Source organism: Phocoena sinus, chromosome 18 (genome assembly GCF_008692025.1).
Source record: "Phocoena sinus isolate mPhoSin1 chromosome 18, mPhoSin1.pri, whole genome shotgun sequence".
Classification (NCBI taxonomy): domain Eukaryota; kingdom Metazoa; phylum Chordata; class Mammalia; order Artiodactyla; family Phocoenidae; genus Phocoena; species Phocoena sinus.
Genome location: NC_045780.1, coordinates 9,716,656 through 9,742,662, shown reverse-complemented (window position 1 = coordinate 9,742,662; position 26,007 = coordinate 9,716,656). Strand labels below are relative to the sequence as shown.

Genomic DNA, 26,007 nt, shown 5'->3' with positions numbered 1-26,007 from the left:
TATTCAAATATGTGAATACTAATATACATATTCCAAAATTTAAATTTATAAGTGGAAAGATTCATACATCATGGGCTGAATCAAAATATTTTTCAATCCATAAAAGTAGATTTTCATTTGACTCTTATGTTTAAGCTTTACTGAAATTTTCATATAGCACTGAAAATAAGCATTACTTTCTATATCTCAAGTCTAAAGGAAATCAGTGAAGATCAAATAAAAAGAAAGAGTAGATTTAAAATTATGTTATGTATTCTCTCTAGCCTTTTTAACAGCTTTTTATTTGGCTTTCATAGTGTACTTATTTGTGAGGAAATCTGTTATCTTCTGTTTCTCCCCACACCCCCACTAACTAAGAGTTACTACAGGCTTTTCTCAGCCTGAGTCGGGGAAGCGATAGCTTTGACAATTAGGTAGGAACCACTATAAGGAATTTTTACAGAAATCAAAAGTTTTGGAAACTTCTCTACAAGGCTATTCTTGGAATATTTTGAATTCAAATTTAAAGTCAGTAATGAGAATTTAGTATGGTAATTAAGGAACAGTAAATTTTCATCTTATTTCTTCATGAACTGATACTCTGGTTGAAACTTTTCTCTCAGCAGGGCTCCTTAAAATGACTCTGGAATTGGAGATTACAATGCTTTTAAAGATTTCCTTTTCTCTTTCATTTTTAGGTATAGTTTGTGCATAATCTTTTAAGTAGCTAACATGAGAGAGATTAGGAAAAGTTTCTTTTTGAGATATATATTCACCTACATCACAGTCAGTGAGTCTTAAATTATTTGGGCCAAAGTCAGTGTGTAATACTCACATCCCTTATGTTTGTCCAAGGAAACCAGCTTTCCAGTGGTAATCTGGTGATTAACCTTATCTGCTCATTGCTACTTAGACAGTATTCTGTAATGTTTAAGTCAGGGTCACCGCTGAGTATAATTTGCTGAGTTTAAAACCAACAGGTGTATTCTGGACAAAGTAAAGAGCAAATAGTAAAATGGCTTACATGTTTTCCTAAGAGTTTATTTACTTTGGGATTTTATCTGCTGCTTTTAGTTTTTAAAGGCTTACTACAAGGGCACTAGGAACAAATGGGCCCTTTGTGTTTCAGGAACAGCAGATGTTGAAACAGCTTTTTGGTTTCACTTGGAAAATAGTAGTCGATGTATTTGACTTGATTGATCATCACAAGCTCCAAGGGCCATCACCTCCCAATAAAAAATTATCTGGATGTTTTTATGGTTATCTAGTATTGTTCTATTCGTTTAGTCTGCATATTTGTCTATGATACATATCTGGGTAAATTTGTTCCAAAAAGCAATTGTGTACTAAATTCATGTTCATAAAACAAATTCCTAAAATGTTGTTATTCTTAGACTCTGTGAACATGGATTTATAATTACTATGGCTTTAGCGGTATTAAAAACTTAACACCTTCTGAGGATCTCACCAAACGAGGCAAGTGACTCAGACACACTTCAAAGGAATTTACTAGGATTTATCCATGAGATAATTCTAACCGTTGTAGAGTTCCCGAATCTCCAGAGGGATAATTACCTGCCCTCAGCCATCTATACAACAGAGAGAAAGGGTCAAACACCCAGCATAGTGCTAGACATGAGTGTTTCTATATGTTGACTAAACACTCAACAGATAATAAAATATCCAGAGAAATAACCCATTGGTTGTCTAGAGACTTTTAATCAAATTGCCCTGGCATCAGTGAATGACATTATCCCACATTTTCTCCAAAGAGCACCCTTCCTTCTTTATGTTTCTAGAGCTGACTGTAATCTCATGATCACTTTAGGGAGTATAAATGATTATCTCCAGGTTAGTGGCAGTTCCCTTATTATGTACCCATAAGTCACATTTTGGATCTTAGACCTATTCTATTTGGATTTCCAAACAGAGTGGTTTGAAGTGTAAGATAGTGGGAGGTTACATATAACAAGTGGCAATAGACTATGTGCATCTAATTTTTGTGTTTTTTCTTTTTAATTGTGGAAAAATACACATAAAATGTATCATCTTAACCATTTTAAGTGTACAGTGTAGTGGCATAAGTACATTGTTGTGCAACCATCAGCACCTCCATCTCCAGAGCTCTTTTCATCTTGCAAAACTATACCTGTTAAACAATAGCTCCCCATTCCCTCTTCCTTTCAGCTCCTGTCATCTAGTGATTTTTAATGAAAATTATTATGCTAAAATATTGCTGTATATCCGTAAGGAAATATATGTTCACCATCACATTTATGAATATTTTAGAACTGACATAACATAGTAAAAAATATATATATTTAATCTTTGTCTCATCAGTTTTCCTGGGAAAGGAGTGTCCCTACACTTCTGTGTCATGTACTATTGAATTTTTCATGTACTATTGAAATGGTTACATGCATTAGGGGTTCATTTTCAAATATCTCCAACATCTTTAAACTTTAGAAATATTTTAAATTTTTTTTTCAAGAACACTAATTTTTGTTGCTTTAATTTCAGGCATTTAATTTCTACTTTTTTCTCATCGTAACAACGTTAATATTTTTAATATTCCATATACATTTACCAAATTCAAACTCTGCACCTTTCAGTGCAACATTCTGTATTTAGAACTAAATGATACTTGGCCATACTTCTGTCAAATACTTTTATTTTATCTGGAAATCCTTATTTCACCTGGGTTGCACTGATTTATTTTGGAATCAAGTAATCTGACTTTAGTTCTTCTGTCAATGATTATTTATTATTAGTCATTATTAATGTGCGAGTAGCTCTATTAGCAATCAATCTCAAGGAGTGATTGAGAAAGCCTACTTGCTATGTTTTGTTTCCATTTTAAGCCCTCAGGCTGACATTTCCCTGCAGCAATTGCTCTTAGCTCATAACTGAGAATTTTTAAGCAGTTGAGCTTGAAGAATCCCACTGGGCTATTTCTATGTTGAATGATTATTAAAACATTATTATGATATTTAAAAATGATTCTTGGGCTTCCCTGGCGGCGCAGTGGTTGAGAGTCCGCCTGCCGATTAAGGGGTCACAGGTTCGTGCCCCGGTCCGGGAAGATCCCACATGCCGCGGAGCGGCTAGGCCCGTAAGCCATGGCCGCTGAGCCTGCGCGTCCGGAGCCTGTGCTCCGCAACGGGAGAGACCACAACAGTGAGAGGCCCGCATACGCAAAAAAAAAAAAAAAAAAAAAGATTCTTAATGTTTTATTATGTTCAGGTAACAAAACTTATCTTAGTAAAACAAAAAAATTATTAAAACAAAATTATTAAAACAAAAATTATTTTTAAATTATTAAAACAAAAATTAGAAAGTAAATAAAATTTAAAATAAAAGTAAATAAAATTTCTAATTTTATTCTACTTGCTATTCCAAATCAAATAGTCATTAAATATATTTGCTTCCAAATCAAGTCAGACCCATTTAAATATGATACACTACTCCAGTCAGTTGAATTCTCTCTATAGAGTAGAAAATAGTCACCTACTGGATATTATTTGAGAAATGTGGAGAGAGCTTTCTCCTCCTCCAGGTCACAGTGTCTCAAGTTTTGCCATTAGAGATTCAGTACTTGGTGTTTGTCATCAGACGTTGCCTTTAAAATATGAATATCCTCGGGAAAAGTGAATCTTCTCATTGTTAGTCATCAGTCCTTTTGTGAGCCTGCTTTTACCCAGTGTAAGTGTGAACAGAGACATAAAATTAGGTGAGAGAGAGAGAGAATAAAAATGGGGTGCAAGGAACTGTGGTATAAGAGCAGGGGTCCCCAACCCCCGGGCCACAGACTGGTAGTGGTACGCGGCCTGTTAGGACCTGGGCCACACAGCAGGAGGTGAGCAGTGGGCAAGCGAGGGAAGCTTCATCTGCCGCTCCCCATCGCTCTCATTACCTCCTGAACCATCACCCCCACCCCACACCCCGGTCAGTGGAAAAATTGTCTTCCACGAAACTGGTGCCTGCATCAGCATTTTGTCTCTTTCATCCGTGACTCTCGTAGAGTATTATTTACATGATGCTTTGAAAAAGTTAATAAAATATAAGTCTCTGTTTTTGAGAAATTCCTTCAGAATAATCAACAAATATTTATTGTATGTCTCTTCTATGCCACACTTGTTGCTCAGCACGTCGCATGAATTATTGTACTTACTCCTCAAAGCAACCCTGTTTGCCTGATGAGGAAATGAGGCTCAGAGAAATTTGGTAACTTTCTGAAGGTCACGCAGCAAGCAACTGCCTTTCTGATTGCTAAACATAGATCTTAACCTCTAAACTCTATTTATTCTTAGGGTAATGGGGAACCATTGAACAGTTCCAAGAACAAAAGCAACATGATCAAATTGTATTTTAGAAACATCACACTGGATGTGAATAGATTGGGGGGAAATAAGACTAGATAGAGTCAGGCTGGAAGTTAGAAAGCTATTGCAATTATCTAAGCATGACATGAATGTTGCCCAGGATGTGGAAGTAGAAATGAAAAGATAGATTCAAGCAAGATTCGAGAGTAGGCATAAACAGAATTTAACTGGAAGGACAGAAAAGTGTCAAAGATGATCCTTGGGTTTCCAATTTGAGCAACCAGGTAGATGGTTGTTTTTATCAGTTGGAGTTGCTATGACAAAAATACCATAGACTGGGTGGCTTAAACAACAAATATTTATTTTTCACAGTTCTGGAAGCTAGAAGTCCAAGATCAAGACACTGGCAGATGTGGTGTCTGGTGAAAACTCATTTCCTGGTTTGCAAATGACCATTTTCCTCGCCCAGTCCTCACATGGCAGAGAACTCTGAGCTCTTCATCCTCTTATAAGGGCACCAGTCCCATCATGGGGACCCACCCCCATGACCTCATCCAAACCAAATTACCTCCCAAAGGCTCCACCTCCAAATACCATCACATTGGGGATTAGGCTTCAACACATGAATTTGGGGAGGGATGCACACATTCAGTCCACAGCAATGGTGATGCCTTTCACTAAGATGGGAACACAGAAAGAGTATCAGTTTGGGGCTGGGTGTATGTGTGAGGGGGCGGATAATGTTGAGCTCCGAACACATGGTGTTTGGGGTGTCTGTGAAATGTCCAACGCAGATGTCCAATAAACAGTTTCCTCTATTGGCCTGAAGCTCAAGGAAAGAGATGTGGGCTGGAGATATAAATCTGGAGGTTATCAGGGTATGGATGGAAAGTAGATGAGATCACCCTGGAAAAAGTGCAAAGTAAAAAGAGAAGCCAGCCCTGTGCCATGTCTGAAAAATGAAATAAAACAAAAGTAAATTAAATCAATATGCAAGAATGGCACAGGCAAGAAGGGAATCCACCAAGAAAATGAAAAAGAACAGTTAGAGAGGTAGAAGAGGTAACAGGGACCGCATGGGAGAACAGGAGCCTAGAAGGATAAAGCTTTCGACGGGAGGAGTGCTCAGCTGCCTTGGCTGCTATAATGTTACTGAGAGATAAAGTGAGGCAGGGGATGGTTTTAGCACTGAGGAGGTTGTTGGTGACATGAGGACAGTGGAGTAGACGACAAAAACTAGACTTCAGTCTTCCTCTAGTTGCTAAATGGACGCATAGTATAGTGTAAATCTTTACATAAGTCTGAGAAAAATAAACTTCATGCATCTTCTTTATCAATGAGTATTTTAATTACTTGTATTATTCCAAATGCTTTGTGTACACTAAAATCATTCAATCCTAATACCCTAATTGGTATTTTACTTTCATTTCTGGAGGCCATTCGATTCTAATTTTACAATCTGATTTTTTTTCAAACTCAGTGATGATATTCTTGATGAAGACGGTGTAATTTTGAGATATTAAGAGAGTTTTTATTTTTTTATACAGGTGCTGTCTGACAAAGAAAGCAAAGAGAGAGCAGGTAAGTCTCTTTGATGAAGTCTGTTTTACTATTTACCTATAAAAGTTGTTTGAAGAGCCTTGCCTAGTCACTATAAATTTAAGCATGCCACAAGTCTTGCTGAATAATTGATAGTCACAGTATGATGTTAAATTAGAGTATATTCTACGTCTTGAAAACTGGATCAGTTCACTCAGTTTTTCCCTGGTACTCGTGCAGCCATATTGTGGGTTTAATTCCTGTTTTGTACAGTTGGTTCCATACGGATAGAAATTACTTTGCATAACTAGACCTGTTGTGATCATTTCACTGTCTATACAAATATGTTGTATAGATAGTGAAATCATTATGTTGTACACCTGAAACTACTATACTGTTATATGTGAACCATATCTCAAAAAAAATTTAATGAAATTAAAAAAAGAAATTCCTTTGCCTAACCAGGCTTTATCTTGAAATATATACTATAGATAAAGTAGTAACGAAAGATTACACCCGTACCAAAACAACTGCTCAGGTGAGTCCTCTTAACAATAAAAAAGGGTAGCAATTTTTCTTTGTATAGCTTCTGTATTTGGAAATGTTCTGCGTAAATCAAAATGTTTTACATCTTTTTTTAATTTAAATGTTTTACATCTTAATTTATTGAATTTCTTATTTCAATAACTACATAAAATAACAGCTAACAATCCCCTGAACCACCACTTCTTACCAACGGTTTAGCAGCTGTTGTTTTATTTGAACAGTTCTTTATTTGAACAGTCATTGTGGACATATTCTGAATCTTCTCATTTGTCCTTACTTCATATGGTCATTTAAATGTTTACACTTGAAAGGAAGCCACTTCAAAAACTTTGTGTGACTCCACTATACACATTCTTTACATAATGAAGATAATGTGTTTCTGGAAAAGTTCAATGAAAAAATTAAAACTTCTTTTCTCTGAGTTAATACCTTTAAAGGCTTTTTTGAAATAATCTTGTCAAATAATGCCACTAACAAATAATACTCTAATGCTGCCCTTATTTTCAGTAACCATCATTGTTTTCGTTTTCGAAGACCTCTTTTTCTTTAATCTGTTGGAGAAAACTTTTAGTCCCTATTCAGATACCCAAGATCTCAGCTTCAGTTCAAATTAGCATCAGCATTGGGTCTCTGGGATATAGTCATCTGCTGTTCTTCTGTCTCCTGGGGAGATTTGTAAGGAGACTTTCACACTGGACCAACAAGTGTGCAGGGCCCACCAGCTGTAGCAAAATCACCAGACTGAGTTTGCTTTTGCTGTTCTGTGAAATGTTTGTAGCATCAAGCATGCACAGTTTTGTCCATATCCATTTTTATATTTGAGACCTTAACAATACATAACCTTCAACCAACTGACACCTAAGTAGGGAATAAGCAAAGCCCACTTTTAAAATCTTATGAATGTGTCCCAGTTGTAAACTATGCCATAAGTAGAACCCTCTGTGCTTCACCTCTCTTGTTGAAATTCCAACCTGAGCTAGAGTTGATCTTGAATTTACGTCAGCAAAGACTGTGCTTCACTCCAGAAATCACCAAATGAAGGATTTACACAAAAAAGTAACATGTGAAGGTTTTAACTAGAATGTGATAGATTTATTTTCTTTTTATCATAAGCAAATCAAACTTGTTATAGTTAAAAAATACTTTCCATCACATAAAAGCTACAGTCAAGAGAGTAAATAAGAAACAGCTGCCGTTAACTCCTGGCCAGAACTGACAAGTACTTTTCTAACAAATCTCCAATGAGGAAGTCCGTCTTTGGCGACTCTGATCCGGTGTAAATGCACCAGATTGGATGTGGAGCTTATCTACAAGTATTCAGGTATCACGCAGTGGGGCTTCAGTCTACCAGAGGCTCAATTTTTAGCTGCTTATGCACTCTGCCAGCTAGTGTTTCATCTTGACAGAAAAAAAAAAAAAAAGAATAGGCAAGCAGGCCAGCAGAAACTAGAAAAGAGTCAAATCAGTTTTCACATAAATTTTATGGAAAGCGCTTTGGGAGTAGGAAATATTGGTGAGGGAAGTCTGAGGACAATTTTTCTTCACATGTAAATCAGAGGAGAATTTTTGAAGCCTAATTCAAATTTCCATGCAAATGTAAAATAGTCCATAAGTTTGGGTTTTTCAATAACAGCTGTTCTCTTTTTTTATCTCATCTTTCAGATTAAATTATTTTTACGATTCAAATTTTTAATGGTCATTCCTTCCTGCTGTTTGTAAAATGTGGAGTCAGATCCCCTCATTTTTGGCTTCCCATCATTGCTTCTTGATTGGAGTGTCCAAGAGCTTCTCTCTGTGTGTTTTACCAAAGATGTAATATAGAGGTCAGACAGAAGAGGCTATTCAATATAGAGAGACGTAAGATGTAACATGACATAGAAAAAGGACATACTGTGACCCAGCCTCACTGTCTGCCCTTGTAAGGTGATTTCCTAATGATTCTTTCTTGTGTGACCTGATCCACATTTTCCTCTGGTCTCAGTCTCTGGAGAGAGATAAATGGGGAACCCAATGTAATAGTGATCTCAAGCAGAAAAGCTTAGGCACAAGGAGGTGGTCTAAAGGCCAGTTGATGTGGTTACCTTCACTAATAGTTTAAGAGAAGGTGTCACTAAATAACTACGCTCTTTTTTAAGGGGTATAAACTGTCCAATAGGACCAAAATATTTCAGCCTAGTTGTGGAAGGAATATTTGCTATGGTAACAGTGGAGTAAATTCTGAGTTTATGCCGATCAACACTGTGACCTTTGTGAGATAAAAAGTCAAAATGGAAATAAATGGTACATATTATGGTATGACTTCCTAATAGAATGAAAAATTAATTCATTTTTGAAAAGTGAATATAAATGTTTAAAAACTAACCCATATAGCTGTAGTTGACTTAATCTGTCCTTAAATTCAGTTTCTCATGGTACGTATTTTTCCTTTCTTCAATTTGTAAATAGGAGACCAAAGCCAAATTCCAGTACTGCTCACGATCAAGAGTATTTGAATCTTGTACTGATAAACTGTTCTTCACATACAATGTACATTTCGCTTCCAGAGTGTAAAAAAAAAATTTCTCTTCCATTTAGAAAATGAGTTGAAAACCTAGGGAAAATAAGGTCACATCTAAAGAAATCACTTATGTTATTTTTTTCTCAGTAATTTCATTAGGGCAACACAGACAGCTCCTCCAAGCACAGTTTCAAAACAAGTTTCTTGGCCATAACTATCCCTCCTTCCTGAGAGTACTGTAATTACTTTCTGCCCCCTCAGCTTCATTGTGTTATAGAGTTTTGTTAGGCCCATTATCAAGAATATGAAGGCTCTGTCACAAAAATAATTTCCCAAGTGTTAGAGATGCAGGGCACACAGGGTGTCAAAAGTGCAGCCAAATCCAATGATTATGAACAGAAGCATATGCTATGGAATATACACATTCTTCCATTTCATTAGAATTTACTTGTAGTGACAAATGCCCAAGATCGAGAAATTCTCAGTGCCCCTCACCAACCCCAATTGGAAATTATGACTTCATTTTAACTCATAGAATGTTGAACATCTACTATGTCCCTGGCACTGTGCAAGGTCTTAGCGACACAAAGATAAATGAGATAAAATTATCCCTCCTTCGAGAAAGTTATCCAACTTAAATCCCCTCTCTTAAGATTTCTTTAGTGAAAACAGAGCTTTTCAGTAAATGTGTGACTAGTGAAATTTACAATAATTTAATAAGTTTTAAAATTGTGATTTCCTATAGCTACATAAAGAGAAGCAATTACCATTCATGGCAGTATGCCCACATGAAGCAAAAGGAAAGCATCAGCGTGTTCCGAGAGGAAACTTGGTTTTATATTAATTTGTATGAATCTCTATCGTTGAAATGCAAGTGCAGCATAAAGCTTAAGAGTATGTAAATCTAATTCACATTCTTTCGCTCCATATTTGAGTTGTACCAGTTTATTCTGGATACTTACTTATAGCCCTTGTAAGCTGCCAATTTAAATACAGATGGAAAGGAGAGTGGCTTTTATCCACCATTCTTACCTCTTGCACCTGGCATGCAAAGTCTTCTCCGCGGCAGTGCTTCCCAAATATCTATCAAAAAGCCCCCAATAACAGGAAGTCAGGGAAACTGCCAAGCCAGCAAACATGAAATTTGTTTTACCTGAAGAATTCAGGTGACTTTTGCATTGCTATTCCCTCCACTTTAAATGCTTGTCCCCGACTCTTAGCATGGTTGTCTCCTCATCATCCAGCTTAAATCCACTTGCTTTTTTCTTTTTCTTAATTTAATTTATTTTTGGCTGCGTTGAGTCCTCGTTGCTGCACGCAGGCTTTCTCTAGTTGCAGCAAGCGGGGGCTACTCTTTGTTGCGGTACGTGGGCTTCTCATTGCGGCGGCTTCTCTTGTTGTAGAGCACGGGCTTGGTTGCTCCACGGCATGTGGGATCTTCCCGGCCCAAGGCCCGAACCCGTGTCCCCTGCATCGGCATGCGGATTCTTAACCACTGCGCCACCAGGGAAGCCCCCTAAATCCACCTGCTTTTAAAACTCTTCTCTGCCCCCTCTATCTGAAGAGGTTGCCTCCTCCCCTCACTAATTTCTAGCTCTGCAACTTTTTGTTTCCTTCACAGTACTTGTCAGAATTTAATTTCTTCCTTCCTTCCTTCCTCCCTCCCTCCCTCCCTCCCTTCCATTTTCCTTCCTTCCTCACTTCTTACCTACCTTCCTTCCTTCCTTTCCATTAGATTAGATTGCCCATGTCTTATTGATTGTTTTATCCCCTGTGCCCAGCAGACTGCTGCTACATAACAGGTGCTCAAAAACATTTGATGACTAGAAGAATTCCTGAATAACTGTTTTGTATTAATATAATTGTGTGCCATCTAGAAAAAATATATATGCAGTAGGAAGACAAATGTGTTTATGCAGTGGCTTTGTGACATTCTTGGCACGTTGCTGAGTATCCAGTTTGAAGAGGATAAGTCTGGGATATTAGAGGAAGATAGAGGATCAGAGTTTATTGAGTACCTACTGTGTGCTAGATTATGATGATTCTTTATGAATATTCACTCATTCAATCCTCAAGAAACCTTGTAATGTAAGAGGTATTGTCCTCACTTTTTACATATAAAAAATAAGGGTCAGTAAGATTAAATTGCTCAATGAGTGTCTAAGTTAGAATTTAAACCTGGTTCTATTTGATTTTTAAGATCATGTACTTTTCACTAAACAAATACTTCTTGAGGAGTATAGTGGGATCATGGGGTGGTGGGGGGCCTGGGAGTTGCTCGTTGCTACTACTTGTCCAACCACTGTATTTTATGTATTCGTAAATGTATTGAGTTATTGCATAGGCATTATGATTCATTACATAATGAACACAAAGAAGGAAAAGACAGTGTCTTCCCTCCAGAAGCTCACAGTTAGTGGGGAAGAGAATAAACAAACAATACATAAAGTGATCAAAATGTAGATATTTTCTGTTATATTTATATACCTGAAATTTAGAATATAAATATGGCAAGGACACAGGCAGGATCCTTAAAATCAAGGAAAAATTACTTTTGCAAATATTTTAATAAAACTTCATTTAAATGTCCCCTCATAAATAGTAATCATTTATAAAAAATGAGTTCTGGAGACCAAAATTGAAGCAAAGAAAGAGGTTTGATCTTATGGTTGCTGTTGTTGCCTCTATTGTATCTTTGGAGGAAGCCAGACTTGAGCAAACCGTAAATGATAAAAGACAAATCAGTACCTGGTTTCTCCCCTTTGTGGTCTTTTGGGAAATGAGGCAGATTCTACTAGAGGGTGAGAGACCTTGAATAGATGAGATCATGACCAGAAAGCAGAAAGCAGATACAACACTTGGTAGCTAATTGGTTGGCAGCAGGGAAAGAGTATTTTCTTGTTAAGAGAATCTTTCTTTGATATAATCAATAATTTCTTCAGTCAGAAACATTGAAGATTAATTTGTTTGTTTTTCAGTACCATTTCTTGCAAATAATAAACCTTAGCCGAAAAACATCTCTTTCACCTTATGTCCTATTTGTTTCATGATCTGAAAGGAAAATATAAAAATTTTCTATTCAATAACAACATGATTTTATCTTTTTATTTGTTATCTTAAAAAAATAGATCTCTCTACTTTTATGCATAGCATATTGGTTTCTTAAATAATATAAAGTTAATATTGAAAACAAAATATTATTTCATTTTGAGGTTCTACGATATACACACATCTTGTAAATAGATTTAAGATTAGTCCATGTTTATATTTATTATTCTTGAAATGCAATCTCCATAAATAGTGCATTAAGGAAAATACCAGAGTTAAAAGGCAGCCATAATTTTTGCTTTCGAAATTGCCTTTTATAAGTATGCTATATTTAAATATATAATCTTGAAACCATCATTCACACACCATTATTTTCACTGCAATTTTATTACAAATAAATATAGTCCCATGGAAAATTTTCAGTCATATTGACTGCAGCATTACTACAGATGAGTAACTTTGATGTATATTTACCTCTAGCCACTAATTCAGTCTTTGGAAATACTGGTAGGTCTAAACGGTTTTTTTTGTAAGCTCCAGTTGTTTTGTGAAGCTGCCCCTTCCCCTAGGCAGCCCTGAAATTATCCAGTTGAAAATGTGGGACCTTTTATGAGACATTGTCTTAATCCAAAGGGCTGATCATATGCTTAAAAAAAAAAGAATATTCTGCCCCATATAATTTTTTACAGAAATTAATCATTGAATACTATTCAGTTACATTCCGATAATTTATATGTATGACTTTTGTTAACATCCTCCTCTAAGAAAGGAACAAAGATTCCAAAATCACATTAGAATATGGGCACCATCACCAACAGCTGGCAAGTAATTGGGGTTCCTCTCATTCTGCATCAGAAATTTCCAGCCCAGAACCTTCTGACATGGAAACACAGGCACCCCTCTCCTCCTTTACTGGCCAGCACTTTAATCTCCCCCGTTGTTCACTGAACACCCCCTGCTCTCTCACTCCTCAGAGACACAAAGACAAGATGTTCCCTGACCTCCCCACCTGGTAAATCCCTCTGCACATTCAAGAGGCAGATCAGAGGCTAATCCCTCTTCTGTTGAACTTTCCCTTAATCCCCCAAACAGAGTAAACCGGCACACGACACATTATGATCCTCCCTGTCATGGCTCCTATAACATTCTATAACTTCTATTGCAGAAGTTATATCTCCTATAACATTCTATATCTTCTATTGCAGAAGTTATATCCTCGAAAGCAGACCACAATTTATTATTTTTTGTATCCTCGGTACATGCACATACTGGGTTCTTGATAAATTTTTGTTGAATGAATGAACGAATGAAATAATTTGCATTTTACATTTGTAACAACCTGTGAGGTAAGCAATACAGTAAATCCCCTACATACGAACGAGTTCCATTATGAGAATGCATTCGTAAGTCCAATTTGTTTGTAAGTCCAACAAAGTTAGCCTGGGTAACCAACTAACACAATCAACTGTATACCGCTGCTTTTATGCTTGCTTCCAGACACCCTGGGCTTGAAATAAAGATACTGTACTACTGTACTCTATACAGTACCATACAGTAAAGTACACAAAAGCGCACATGACAATGTACAACAGACATGTGAACTAACTTACGTGATTGGACATGCGAACACACATTCGCATCTTTGAAAGTTCGCAACTTGAAGGTTCGTATGTAGGGAACTTACTGTGTAGTTGTTGTCTTGATCTTACAGAAACTGAGGTTAATAGGCATTAAATGACTTGTTAACATGTATGCATCTGTTCTACTGACTGACAGACAAAACTAACATTGAAACTTTAGTCAAATAATTTTTCTAGCACACCAGGTATTGAGTGTTGTTTGTTGTTTTGCTTTTGTCCTTCAATTTTTTTCCCACAACTTGATTTTAACGTTGGTTATTTGAAAACGCATATGCTCCATAACAGTACTAATAGAAATATAATGCAAGCCCCAAATGCGAGGCAAATATGTCATTTAAAATCTATTAGCCTCATTAAAAAGGTAAAAAGAAACAAATGAAATTAATTTTCAGAATATTTTATTTAACCCATATCTCTAAAATATCATTTCAACATAAAATAAAAATTATAAATATTAATAAGACATTTCACTTTTTTGTAGTAAGTATTTAAGATCTTGGGAGTATTTCACACTTCACATCACATCTCGATTCAGACTAGTCACATTTTGATAGCACAAATGATAACATCTTTTTGTAAGTCACTCTGTGATTTGCTGTTTGACACAGTCTTGTGGGGAGCAACATTAGTGAATCAATTTAAGTGGTGAGAAAGGGGATCATCATGGCATGGCTAGGGAAAATCAGTAAGCCACCGGTGTGAGTTATAGTGTCTTCTCCTCCATTGTTTTTATTTGAAATACTTGTAGGGATTATTGATTTCCTTAGTGGAATTATTGAAAGCATTCCTGCTTCCCTCTGCAATCCAAAATATTATTTTCATCTTTTACATTTCTTTTTTTTTTTTTTTTTTTTTTTTATTATTATTATTTTTTTTTTTTTGCGGTATGCGGGCCTCTCACTGTTGTGGCCTCTCCCGTTGTGGAGCACAGGCTCCGGACGTGCAGGCTCAGCAGCCATGGCTCACGGGCCCAGCCGCTCCGCGGCATGTGGGATCTTCCCGGACCGGGGCACGAACCCGTGTCCCCTGCATCGGCAGGCGGACTCTCAACCACTGCGCCACCAGGGAAGCCCCCTTTTACATTTCTTAATGCAAAACTAAAGAACACTCTTCTTTTTAGAGACAGAACATGTGGGCATTAGAGACAGGCTGAAGATTGAGTGTAGGCTCCTGTTACTTACTAGCCTCGTCATCAAAGGCAAGTTACTGAAGTAACAGAAGTTACTGAAATAAGCCTCATTTTACTAATCTGCAAGCATACATTACAACATACCTTTTTGGCATAATTGTTATGGGGCTTATATGAGATAACAGATGGAAAGTTCTGAGTATGATGCCTGCATGTGGTCAATATACAGTGGCTATTGGTTGCTTACTTACTAGCTCTATACCAAGTTCTCATAATCACCTCCAACTACAACTTATATTTACTGAGTAGCCAAGTGATGCATGGTAAAGCATTTTAACGGTGGATACGAGGCCATAAACCAAGAATAGAAGGAGAAATCAAGATGTTCTAACTTTTAAGATATCAAAGCTCATTTTTTAAAAAAAAATAAATTTATTTATTTTTTTATTATTTATTTATTTATTTATTTATGGCTGTGTTGGGTCTTTGTTGCTGTGCACGGGTGTTCTCTAGTTGCAGTGAGTGGGGCAACTCTTTGTTGCGGTGTGCGGGCTTCTCATTGTGGTGGCTTCTCTTGCTGTGGAGCACGGGCTCTAGGTGCTGCAGACTTCAGTAGTTGTGGCACGTGGGCTTCAGTAGTTGTGTCTTGCGAGCTCTAGAGCATAGGCTCAGTAGTTGTGGCGCATGGGCTTAGTTGCTCCACGGCATGTGGGATCTTCCCGGCCCAGGGCTCAAACATGTGTCCCCTGCCTTGGCAGGTGGATTCTTAACCACTTCGCCACCAGGGAAGCCCAAAGCTCATTCTTTATATGTTATCTTGGATAAGTCACATTCTGCTTCCTTAGATATAAAAGGTAAAAAATATGTTTTGCTTCAATAATAGAAGTACTATGGCCACTTAATATAACAATTATTTCATAATAAGTTTTATAACAAATAAATACACTCTACCACTCTGAAAGGAAATTTATGGATAAAAGATACACATAATTTTGAAAAGCAACATAATAAATGAAGTGTAATAAGTAAAAAGGAAAGTAATTTACAATTAAATGATTGTGTATTTAATATATAATGAAATAAAGGGAAAGTAATTTACAATTAAATGATTGTGTATTTAATATATAATGTTCAGCTTGATTATATTAGAAGATATAATGAAGTAGGCTGATGCTTATAATGAGTAGTTTTAGATTTAAAAGAGGTAAGAATATGCAAAGCCACTTGGTAGAAGAGTTACAGGAAAATGAAGGAGTAGAGGTAAGGATAGAATTAGAATAAAACCAGGGTCGAGATGAGTAATAACAGACAGACTTATGTGTATGATAAAAGGCAAAAGAAAATAACCTTAATTAAAGTAAAGATTAGATGCTAAGACAAATTGTCAACTCTTATGTAGAGAAAATGAGAAAGTTTGATTTCTTGCAAATGAGCTGAGCTTTGTTCATGTATGGTGTCATAATAATTAATTCCCTGCGTTATAACATGGGACAGAGAACAAAAAACCTATCTCCTTTCTTGAAATTCCACCTCATGGCAATGCATGCAGTCAGACTCATATTTAAAAAGACACTAGAGATCATTTCTTTCCATGGGCAACAGAAAATGAGGATGGATTAGAAAAAGCTTTACTACAAGAAACTATAGAGAAATTGTATAATCAATGCATGGGAACAGTATTGAAAAACCTAGGTAATTACAAAATAAATGCTTTAATCATAGATGGTCATATTTAACATTTTAAAATAAGTCTAAATAATACTAAATGTTAGCCTTCCCACAATTTACGTGGTAGTTTCATTGCTGGAAAATTCAGTGTGTATTAAAACCATGTAAAAACTACTTTCTGTTTGTCTCTAAAATGGAATTAAGTTCTAGTTGCAGAGAAGCTCAGATAATAATTTATGTGGAAGGAGGTCTGGAAATCATGCAGAATGCAGGGCAATTCTTCCCTGGGCATGCCTGTCCCATGGCTTTCAGGATAGTCACTAAATTCTAGTAGAAGCTCCTAGTTATTGCAGTAAACAAAAATGCACTCCCTCATTTTTTTCCCCAAAAGCACCCTTCTAGGAGGTTTAAGATCTCCACTGAGGCGTAGAGAGAAAGCACACCCTTGCATTTGAAACTTTCCACACACAGGCACTAATCTAGCAGCATGACTTGAGGTTGGGACACCTAAAATGGGACTGGGTGTGCATCTGCAACTTGTTCCTTCAACTGCCTGGTGCCGACCGTGGCATGCCAGTTCTAACAGCCCCTAGGCACTTCAGATGCTTGCTGGACACTCTGCTTGTTGATGGCCTTGAAAGAATCTCTTTCCAAGTAGGAGGCACAGGCAAAACTTCACGCTGCTAGTCAAAAACAAAACACCACTGAATAAATGAGTATGCAATGCAAATCTGTTGTGCCATTTGAATAATTACATATATGGTGGTTTTCCCTTTCACTGAGCTCTTGTACAAAGTGAGACTACAATTTTTGTTCATCTTTTGAGAATTTCAATGAGTTTTAAAACTTCTATTACCTATTCTTAGCTCCAAAAACTCCCATCAAAATCCATCTGTCATTTGATAACAATCAGCAGCTCAAATTAACAAACTCTCAGCCTTGGATAGGAGTTTAATTCATCTATAAAAGTCATCTTTCAGTTGTGGAAGCAAACCAATTTCTCTTCTGGAAAATTCACTAAAGGCAAGCTTCTCAGACTATGCCTATTTTGAGTAACATTGTAAGGTTTCTGAAAGGCACACTTGAGTTATATAATAACATACAAAATGAATTTAGCTTTTTACATGTAAAATACATCCACATCCCTACTGCTTATGGCCTTTTTTTTATAGGCAGTTCCTATTCCCTATAGGCATGTTCCCGATCACCCATGGGATGAAATCCAGAAAACTTGTCTGGCCATCAGAGTTCCTAAACAGTCTGACTGCCACTTACCCCCACCCCCCTCCCATGCTGTCAGACAGCCTCCAGCTCATCCCTCTTGCAGCTGTCTGTATTTGCCTCCTCACAGCCATCACTCAGGCCAGACACAGGAGCTTCTGGGCCGGCCATTGAACTCCTACTTGGTCATGTAATCACTTCATTTTGAGTCAATTTTTTCATAAGTACAAAGTAGGGGGCATTAAATAAAGTTAATGTATGTGGAATGCTTATCACACAGTAGCTCCTCCAGAATTGTGAGTTCCTCTCTCCTCCCTTTTAAGGTCTTCATCTCTAAATCTATAAAAACACTGTCTTTGAGACTAGCCCAAATTCCACCTCTGTGAAAATTTCCCTTGAGACCTCAGCTGGAAGTATTCACTCATTTACAGATGAAGAAACTAGATACAGAAAAATTAAGTAACTATTGATAGCTCAGGGATTCATAACTGGTAAGTGGTAAAGATAGATTCCAACCTAGGTAATCTGGTTCTAGAGTGTGTGTTTTTATTTTTTAACAGGACATAATTTTTTTAAAAACACAACTTTATTGAGATATAATTTACATGCCATACATTTCACCCATTTAAGTGTACAACTCAAAAAAAAAAGTGTACAACTCAAAAAAAAAAGTGTACAGCTCAGTGGTTTTTACCCTGTATACAGAGCTGTGCAACCATCACCACAATCAATTTGAAAACATTCTCATTACTCCAGAAAGAAACCCCCCACCCATTAGCCGTCACTTCCCATTTCCCCGTTAATCCTACCCTGTAGTCCTTGGCCACTGTTAATCAACTTTCTATCTCTATAGATTTGCCTGTTCTGGACATTGCATATAAATGGACTCATACAACATGTGGTCTTCTGTGCCTCGTTACTCTCTTCCCATAATGCTTTCAAGGTTCTTCCACATTTTGGCATGTATCAGTACTTCATTTCTCTTTATTGCTGAGTAATATTCCATTTTATGGATAAACTTTATTTAGTTCATCTATTTATCAGTTTATGGACGTTTGGATTCTTCCCACTTGTTGGCTATTATGATTATATGAATATTATTATGAATATTCATCTACACATTTTTGTGTGAACATACGTTTTTATTATTCTTGGGTACATACTTAGAATTGCTGGGTCATATGGTAACTCTGTGTTAAACTTTTTGAGGAACTGCCAAACTGTTTTCCAAAGTGACTGTACCAGTTTAAATTCCTACGAACAATGTGTGAGGGTTCCAGTTTCTCCACATCCTCACCAATACTTATTATTATCTGACTTCTATTATAGCCATCCAAATGGGTATGAAATAGTATCTCACTGTGGTTTTGATTTGCATTTCCCTAATGACTAATGATGTTGAACATCTTTTCACATGCCTGTTGGCCATTTGCATATCTTCCTTGAAAAAATGTCTGTTAAATCTTTTAAAATTATTTGTAAGTCCATTTTTAAATTGGGTTATTTGTCTTTTCAAAGTGTTGAGCTGTTTCAAAGTGTTGAGGAGTTTTTAAATATATTCTTGTAGACAAGCCCTTATCAGATATATGGTTTGGAAATATTTTCTCCTATTCTGTGAGGTGTCATTTCACTTTTTGATGATGTTCTTTGAAGTACAAATTTTTTAAACTTTGATGACTTCCAGTTCATTTTTTCTTTTGTTGCTTATGTTTGTTATGTTGCTTATGTCTAAGAAAGCTTTGCCTAACCTAACCCAAGTTCATGAAAATTTATTCGTATGTTTTCTTCTAAAAGTCTTGTGGTGTTAGCACTTACATTTAGACCTGTGATCACTTGGAATTAATTTTTTGTGTGTGGTCCAATGAAGGAGTCTGACTCCAGTCTTTCGCGTATGGCTATCCAGTTGTTCCAGCATCACTTGTTGAAAAAACTATTCTTTCCTCCACTGAATTGACACCCTTCTTGATAAAGAACCTGTGTACTTAATTTCAGTACTGTGCTACATCTGTCATTTCTACCCTCTGTCTATCAGATCCCTTCATCCTCACAAACTACATTTTCTTCCTCAATCATACCATACTCTTCCACACATCCATACTTCCCTACATTCTTCCTGTCTGTCCTGAATGCAACTCCCCATTTTGTCTGCTATCCTGAAGACCAGCTCAAATGGAATCTATTTTGTCTAGTTTTTGTGGCTTTACCTGCAGCATATTATTTAGTTTTTCAAAATGTTTTACTTTTCATACTGGATCATTATCTAGTTACTGACAATTCCTCTACTGTTAAAAAACTATCATTCTCTTTCTCCAAGCACTTAGCATGGTGTCCAGCATATTATAGACACTATAGATATAAATCTGTTGAAATGAATGAATGAAAATGGCCTTGGCTAGGAATTTTAGGGGCTATAAGAAATCCAGGAAGATCCTAAAGCAATCAAGTATTCAATAAATATAAAAGGTGTTAAAATGAAAACTGCAACCCACAGTGAAAACATCATTTTCTCATGCTTCTGATAAATTTCCTGCAGACTTATCCTTGCTATATCACTGTTAAAAACAGTGAAAGTTAGTGAAAATTTTACAGGTTGATAAAAGGTTTTGTGAGCTAATACACTATTTAAATGTATTTTACAGACTGCATTACTGAAAATATTTTAAAATTAATTTTGTTAATGTCTCTCTCGCTTAGTTTTTATAGCATATTTTTGAAAGATTTTTAAAATTTATTTTTTATTTATTTTACATCTTTATTGGAGTATAATTGCTTTACAATGGTGTGTTAGTTTCTGCTTTATAACAAAGTGAATCAGTTATACATATACATGTGTTCCCATATCTCTTCCCTCTTGCATCTCCCTCCCTCCCACCCTCCCTATCCCACCCCTCCAGGAGGTCACAAAGCACAGAGCTGATATCCCTGTGCTATGCGGCTGCTTCCCACTAGCTATCTACCTTACGTTTGGTAGTGTATATATGTCCATGCCTCTCTCTCGCTTTGTCACAGCTTACCCTTCCTCCTCCCCATATCCTCAAGTCCATTCTCTAGTAGGTCTGTGTCTTTATTCCTGTCGTACCCCTAGGTTCTTCATGACATTTTTTTCCCTTAAATTCCATATATATGTGTTAGCGTACGGTATTTGTCTTTTTCTTTCTGACTTACTTCACTCTGTATGACAGACTCTAGGTCTATCCACCTCATTACAAATAGCTCAATTTCGTTTCTTTTTATGGCTGAGTAATATTCCATTGTATATATGTGCCACATCTTCTTTATCCATTCATCCGATGATGGACCCTTAGGTTGTTTCCATCTCCGGGCTATTGTAAATAGAGCTGCAATGAACATTTTGGTACGTGACTCTTTTTGAATTATGGTTTTCTCAGGCTATATGCCCAGTAGTGGGATTGCTGGGTCATATGGTAGTTCTACTTGTAGTTTTTTAAGGAACCTCCATATAGTGGCTGTACCAATTCACATTCCCACCAACAGTGCAAGAGTGTTCCCTTTCCTCCACACCCTCTCCAGCATTTATTGTTTCTAGATTTTTTGATGATGGCCATTCTGACTGGTGTGAGATGATATCTCATTGTAGTTTTGATTTGCATTTCTCTAATGATTAATGATGTTGAGCATTCTTTCATGTGTTTGTTGGCAGTCTGTATATCTTCTTTGGAGAAATGTCTATTTAGGTCTTCTGCCCATTTTTGGATGGGGTTGTTTGTTTTTTTGTTATTGAGCTGCATGAGCTGCTTATAAATTTTGGAGATTACTCCTTTGTCAGTTGCTTCACTTTGCAAATATTTTCTCCCATTCTGAGGGTTGTCCTTTTGTCTTGTTTACGGTTTCCTTTGCTGTGCAAAAGCTTTTAAGTTTCATTAGGTCCCATTTGTTTACTTTTGTGTTTATTTCCATTTCTCTAGGAGGTGGGTCAAAAAGGATCTTGCTGTGATTTATGTCATAGAGTGTTCTGCCTATGTTTTCCTCTAAGAGTTTGATAGTGTCTGGCCTTACATTTAGGTCTTTAATCCATTTTGAGCTTATTTTTGTGTATGGTGTTAGGGAGTGATCTAATCTCATACTTTTACATGTACCTGTCCAGTTTTCCCAGCACCACATATTGAAGAGGCTGTCCTTTCTCCACTGTCCATTCCTGCCTCCTTTCTCAAAGATAAGGTGACCATATGTGCATGGCTTTATCTCTGGACTTTCTCTCCTGTTCCATTGATGTATCTTTCTGTTTTTGTGCCAGTACCATACTGTCTTGATTACTGTAGCTTTGTAGTATAGTCTGAAGTCAGGGAGCCTGATTGCTCCAGCTCCGTTTTTCGTTCTCAAGATTGCTTTGGCTATTCGGGGTCTTTTGTGTTTCCATACAAATAGTGAAACTTTTTGTTCTAGTTCTGTGAAAAATGCCAGTGGTAGTTTGATAGGGATTGCATTAAATCTGTAGATTGCTTTGGGTAGTATAGTCATTTTCACAATGTTGATTCTTCCAATCCAAGAACATGGTATATCTCTCCATGTTTTTGTATCATCTTTAATTTCTTTCATCAGTGTCTTATAATTTTCTGCATACAGGTCTTTTGTCTCCTTAGGTAGGTTTATTCCTAGATATTTTATTCTTTTTGTTGCAGTGGTAAATGGGAGTGTTTTCTTGAGTTCACTTTCAGGTTTTTCATCATTCGTGTGTAGGAATGCCAGAGATTTCTGTGCATTAATTTTGTATCCTGCTACTTTACCAAATTCATTGATTAGCTCTAGTAGTTTTCTGGTAGCATCTTTAGGATTCTCTATGTATAGTATCATGTCATCTGCAAACAGTGACAGCTTTACTTCTTCTTTTCCGATTTAGATTCCTTTTATTTCCTTTTCTTCTCTGATTGCTGTGGCTAAAACTTCCAAAACTATGTTGAATAAGAGTGGTGAGAGTGGGCAACCTTGTCTTGTTCCTGATCTTAGTGGAAATGCTTTCAGTTTTTCACCATTGAGGACGATGTTGGCTGTGGGTTTGTCATATATGGTCTTTATTATGTTGAGGAAAGTTCCCTCTATGCCTACTTTCTGGAGGGTTTTTATCATAAATTGGTGTTGAATTTTGTTGAAAGCTTTCTCTTCATCGATTGAGATGATCATGTATTGTTTCTCCTTCAATTTGTTAATATGGTTTATCACATTGATTAATTTGCTTATATTGAAGAATCCTTGCATTCCTGGAATAAACCCCACTTGATCATGGTGTCTGATCCTTTTAACGTGCTGTTGGATTCTGTTTGCTAGTATTTTGTTGAGGATTTTTGCATCTATGTTCATCAGTGATATTGGTCTGTAGTTTTCTTTCTTTGTGACATCTTTGTCTGGTTTTGGTATCAGGGTGATGGTGGCCTCGTAGAATGAGTTTGGGGGTGCAAAACTAGTCCAAAAAAGCCTGTATACTCTTTGACAGATTTACCTATATAACCATCATCCAGAGTTACCAATTTTTAACATTTTAATATTTTTTAAACATTTTGTTCTATTTGCTTTATCATTTATACTCTCTCTAGTTAACTCATCCTTTGTTTTTGCCAGACTAAGCAAATACATGTATACTTTCTTATTTCTTCTTTTTTTTGCACAAAATTAGTATTCTGTTTTTGCTCTTTTGCATTTTTTTTATGTCACCTAACAATATATCCTGGAGAGCACTCTTCGTATCAGTTTGGGATTTTTTGTTTTGTTTTGTTTTTAATAGCCACATAGCACTCCATTGTGTGTACGGACCACGGTTTAACCAACTTATCTCCTATGATTAGGCTATTAGGTACTTTCCAACATTTTGCAAATACAAATAATGCTGAAAGACATAATATTACACATATGTGTTTTCATATTGCTAGGGTATGCGAAGGTTAAATTTCTTGAAATGGAATTGCTTGGTAGAAAGGCTTTTCTTATTTGCATTCACACCAGCGATATATAAAAGTGCTATTTCCCACAGCCTCACCAAGTGAATATATTCTCAAGCTTTTACTTTTGCCAGTCTGGTAGGTTAAATTGATCTCTCAGTGTACTTTAAATTTACATTTCTCTTATTATGAATGAAGATGAGCATCTTTTCATATGTATAATGGCTGTTTTGTGTTTTGTATGTCTTTACAAATTTTTGTTCATGTCCTTTGCCCATTTTTCTGTCAATTTTTGGTCTTTTTCTACTCTTGAGTTTTGAAAGTTTCCAATATATTAGGAATATTAGCACTTTATCTATAATACATATTAACAATATTTTCTCCTGTTTTGTCATTTGGAACTTCGATGTTCCACTCTTTTCTCATGGAGTTTTTGTCACATAAAAGTTCGTTTCATTTGTGATGCTTTGCTCTGAGTTGAATCTATCAACCTTTTCTTATATTGCATCTGGACTTTGGCTCAAAGGTAGAAAGCTGGTCCCCACACCTAGGTTATAGTGTAATTCACTTATGTTTTCTTCTTGTTCTTATATGATTTCCTTTTTTGTTTTAACGTAAAGTATTATTATTTTAATACATTGCTGAATATCTGCTACTTTTAAATTTTATATTTCTTGCACCTATGTTTACAGTTGAGATTAATTACAATTTTCTATACATTGTGATATCTTTAATATAAAGTTATCCTGGTTTTATAAAAATAATTTTGAGTTAGTTCTCACTTTTTCCATGATCAAAAGTAGTTTGAATACCATTGGAATGATCTGGCTTTATAATTAATCAGAACTTGAGAGATATTTATTCACCTTTTCATTCTCTTTTATAGCAATTGGTCTGTTTAACCTTTTCATTTTGTGTTGTTTGGAAATTTTAATTTTCTTAAGAAATTATCCATTTCCTGAACATTTTCAAATTTGTTGCTGTAGATCTGTGTATAGAGAGCTCTACATGGTAAAAAGGGACAAGATGCACCTTCTCTATTGACTGTCTCATTTTAAAGAGAGCATGTCAGGATATTGGGTTTTTTTATATTAAATATTATGACTCCAATTTGTATTACAGTACTCCAGTATTATTTCTATAAGATTCCACCTAATGGATAAAACTGGGGGTAAAATCACAAACGTGTTTTTGCTTCCCAAACTTGTAGGCTTTCTCTGTTTCTCTCTTAGAGATTCAAATATATGATTGAGAGAAAGCCTCAGGAAAATGATTAATTTCATTGATCATCATTATCACTGTCATTATTATAATGATTATCATTATCATTATTGATCATCATTATCATCATTATCATATAATCACTTAGATTCAGAGAATACTAGAGCTGGAGAAAAGATTATAGATAATTAGTCCAACCCTTTCACCCTATAAACAAGGAAGCTGAAACCTTGTCGGGGTGACTTGCTCAGAGTTACCATCACAAATGAATGGTTAGTGGTAGAGCCAGGGCAAGAAGCCAGTTTCCCAGCCTCTTGTATCCTATTCTAGTGCTCTTGCTTAGTTTCCCCTCCCTGCTTTTAGGGGAACTACTCGCATGTTGGGCTTAATGCAGATTCCTGCAGACTTCTACGTTCAATCAAAGTGAGTCAGCGCACCCAAAAGAGGTGATCCTGCAGGAAAGTGAGTGCACACTTGGAAATTCAGAATTAAGCTTTGGGTGAAGTTATTTCTTCAGGAGTAAAGCCCACTCACACAGTAGAAAGCCGTGAGAAGTTAAAGATCTGTTGATCCTTGGCCTCCATTATTATCCTCACTGCACCCTCACCCATTGGAGATTTTTCCTAAAGCTCTTCAGAGTCCTCAGATGACCTCCAGGGAGACTCTGTAGTTACAAACAGCATGCAGGTTATTATCACTTGGCTGACAAAGTTTTGCTGAGAATCAAATGATTGCTGTATCCATCTGTTGCTATGGTAAAACCTGAGGAGGGTCTAAAGTGAAGCTGGCTGTGTAGGTGGTGTCCTCAGCAATACATGACCCATGGAAAGGCCTTAACCATTTGCCAACTGCTTTGTAGGTCACCAAAACAGTACAAAATCAAAATTGAACCAAGGAATTTCAAAGCACCAATGAGGCTAGCAGCTGCCTCCTGGTTTAAATATAGAGAATAATCAAAATGATTCTTCATTTGACGCTCATAAAGGATAGTGCTTCTTTATTTTTTTAAATTTTCTTTCCAAAGAAACCCATCACTTTCTATGCCTGCTGAAATAAAGAGCTCTCTTAGCTTGTTTCTGAGTTGGAGACTCTTCCCACTTACCCTGCATTTCTTCAGAACATCAGCCTGGTCATTGCCACTGGAGCAGCCTGCCAGGATGCCTGGGCCTTACAAGGATCGAGTGGAATGTCATAGCAGAAGTGCATTGCAGGGGGAAGAGAGGTGCTGTCTCTGGAGAGAGAACAATCAGCTGAAATCCCATTTAAAAGCATGGAATCTGAAATGAATCAGTCCAGTTCTGTTAAG

The 26,007-nt window shown here is 36.5% G+C and overlaps 1 protein-coding gene across 1 annotated transcript in view; it reads left to right on the top strand.

Annotated features, from left to right (window-relative positions):
* Positions 1 to 26,007, top strand: part of STARD13 (StAR related lipid transfer domain containing 13) — a 383,288-nt gene that overhangs the window by 69,871 nt on the left and 287,410 nt on the right. The window contains exon 3 of the mRNA XM_032611028.1: positions 5,849 to 5,882. Coding sequence (XP_032466919.1) covers positions 5,849 to 5,882 — 34 coding nt within the window. The remainder of the gene's footprint in view (positions 1 to 5,848; positions 5,883 to 26,007) is intronic.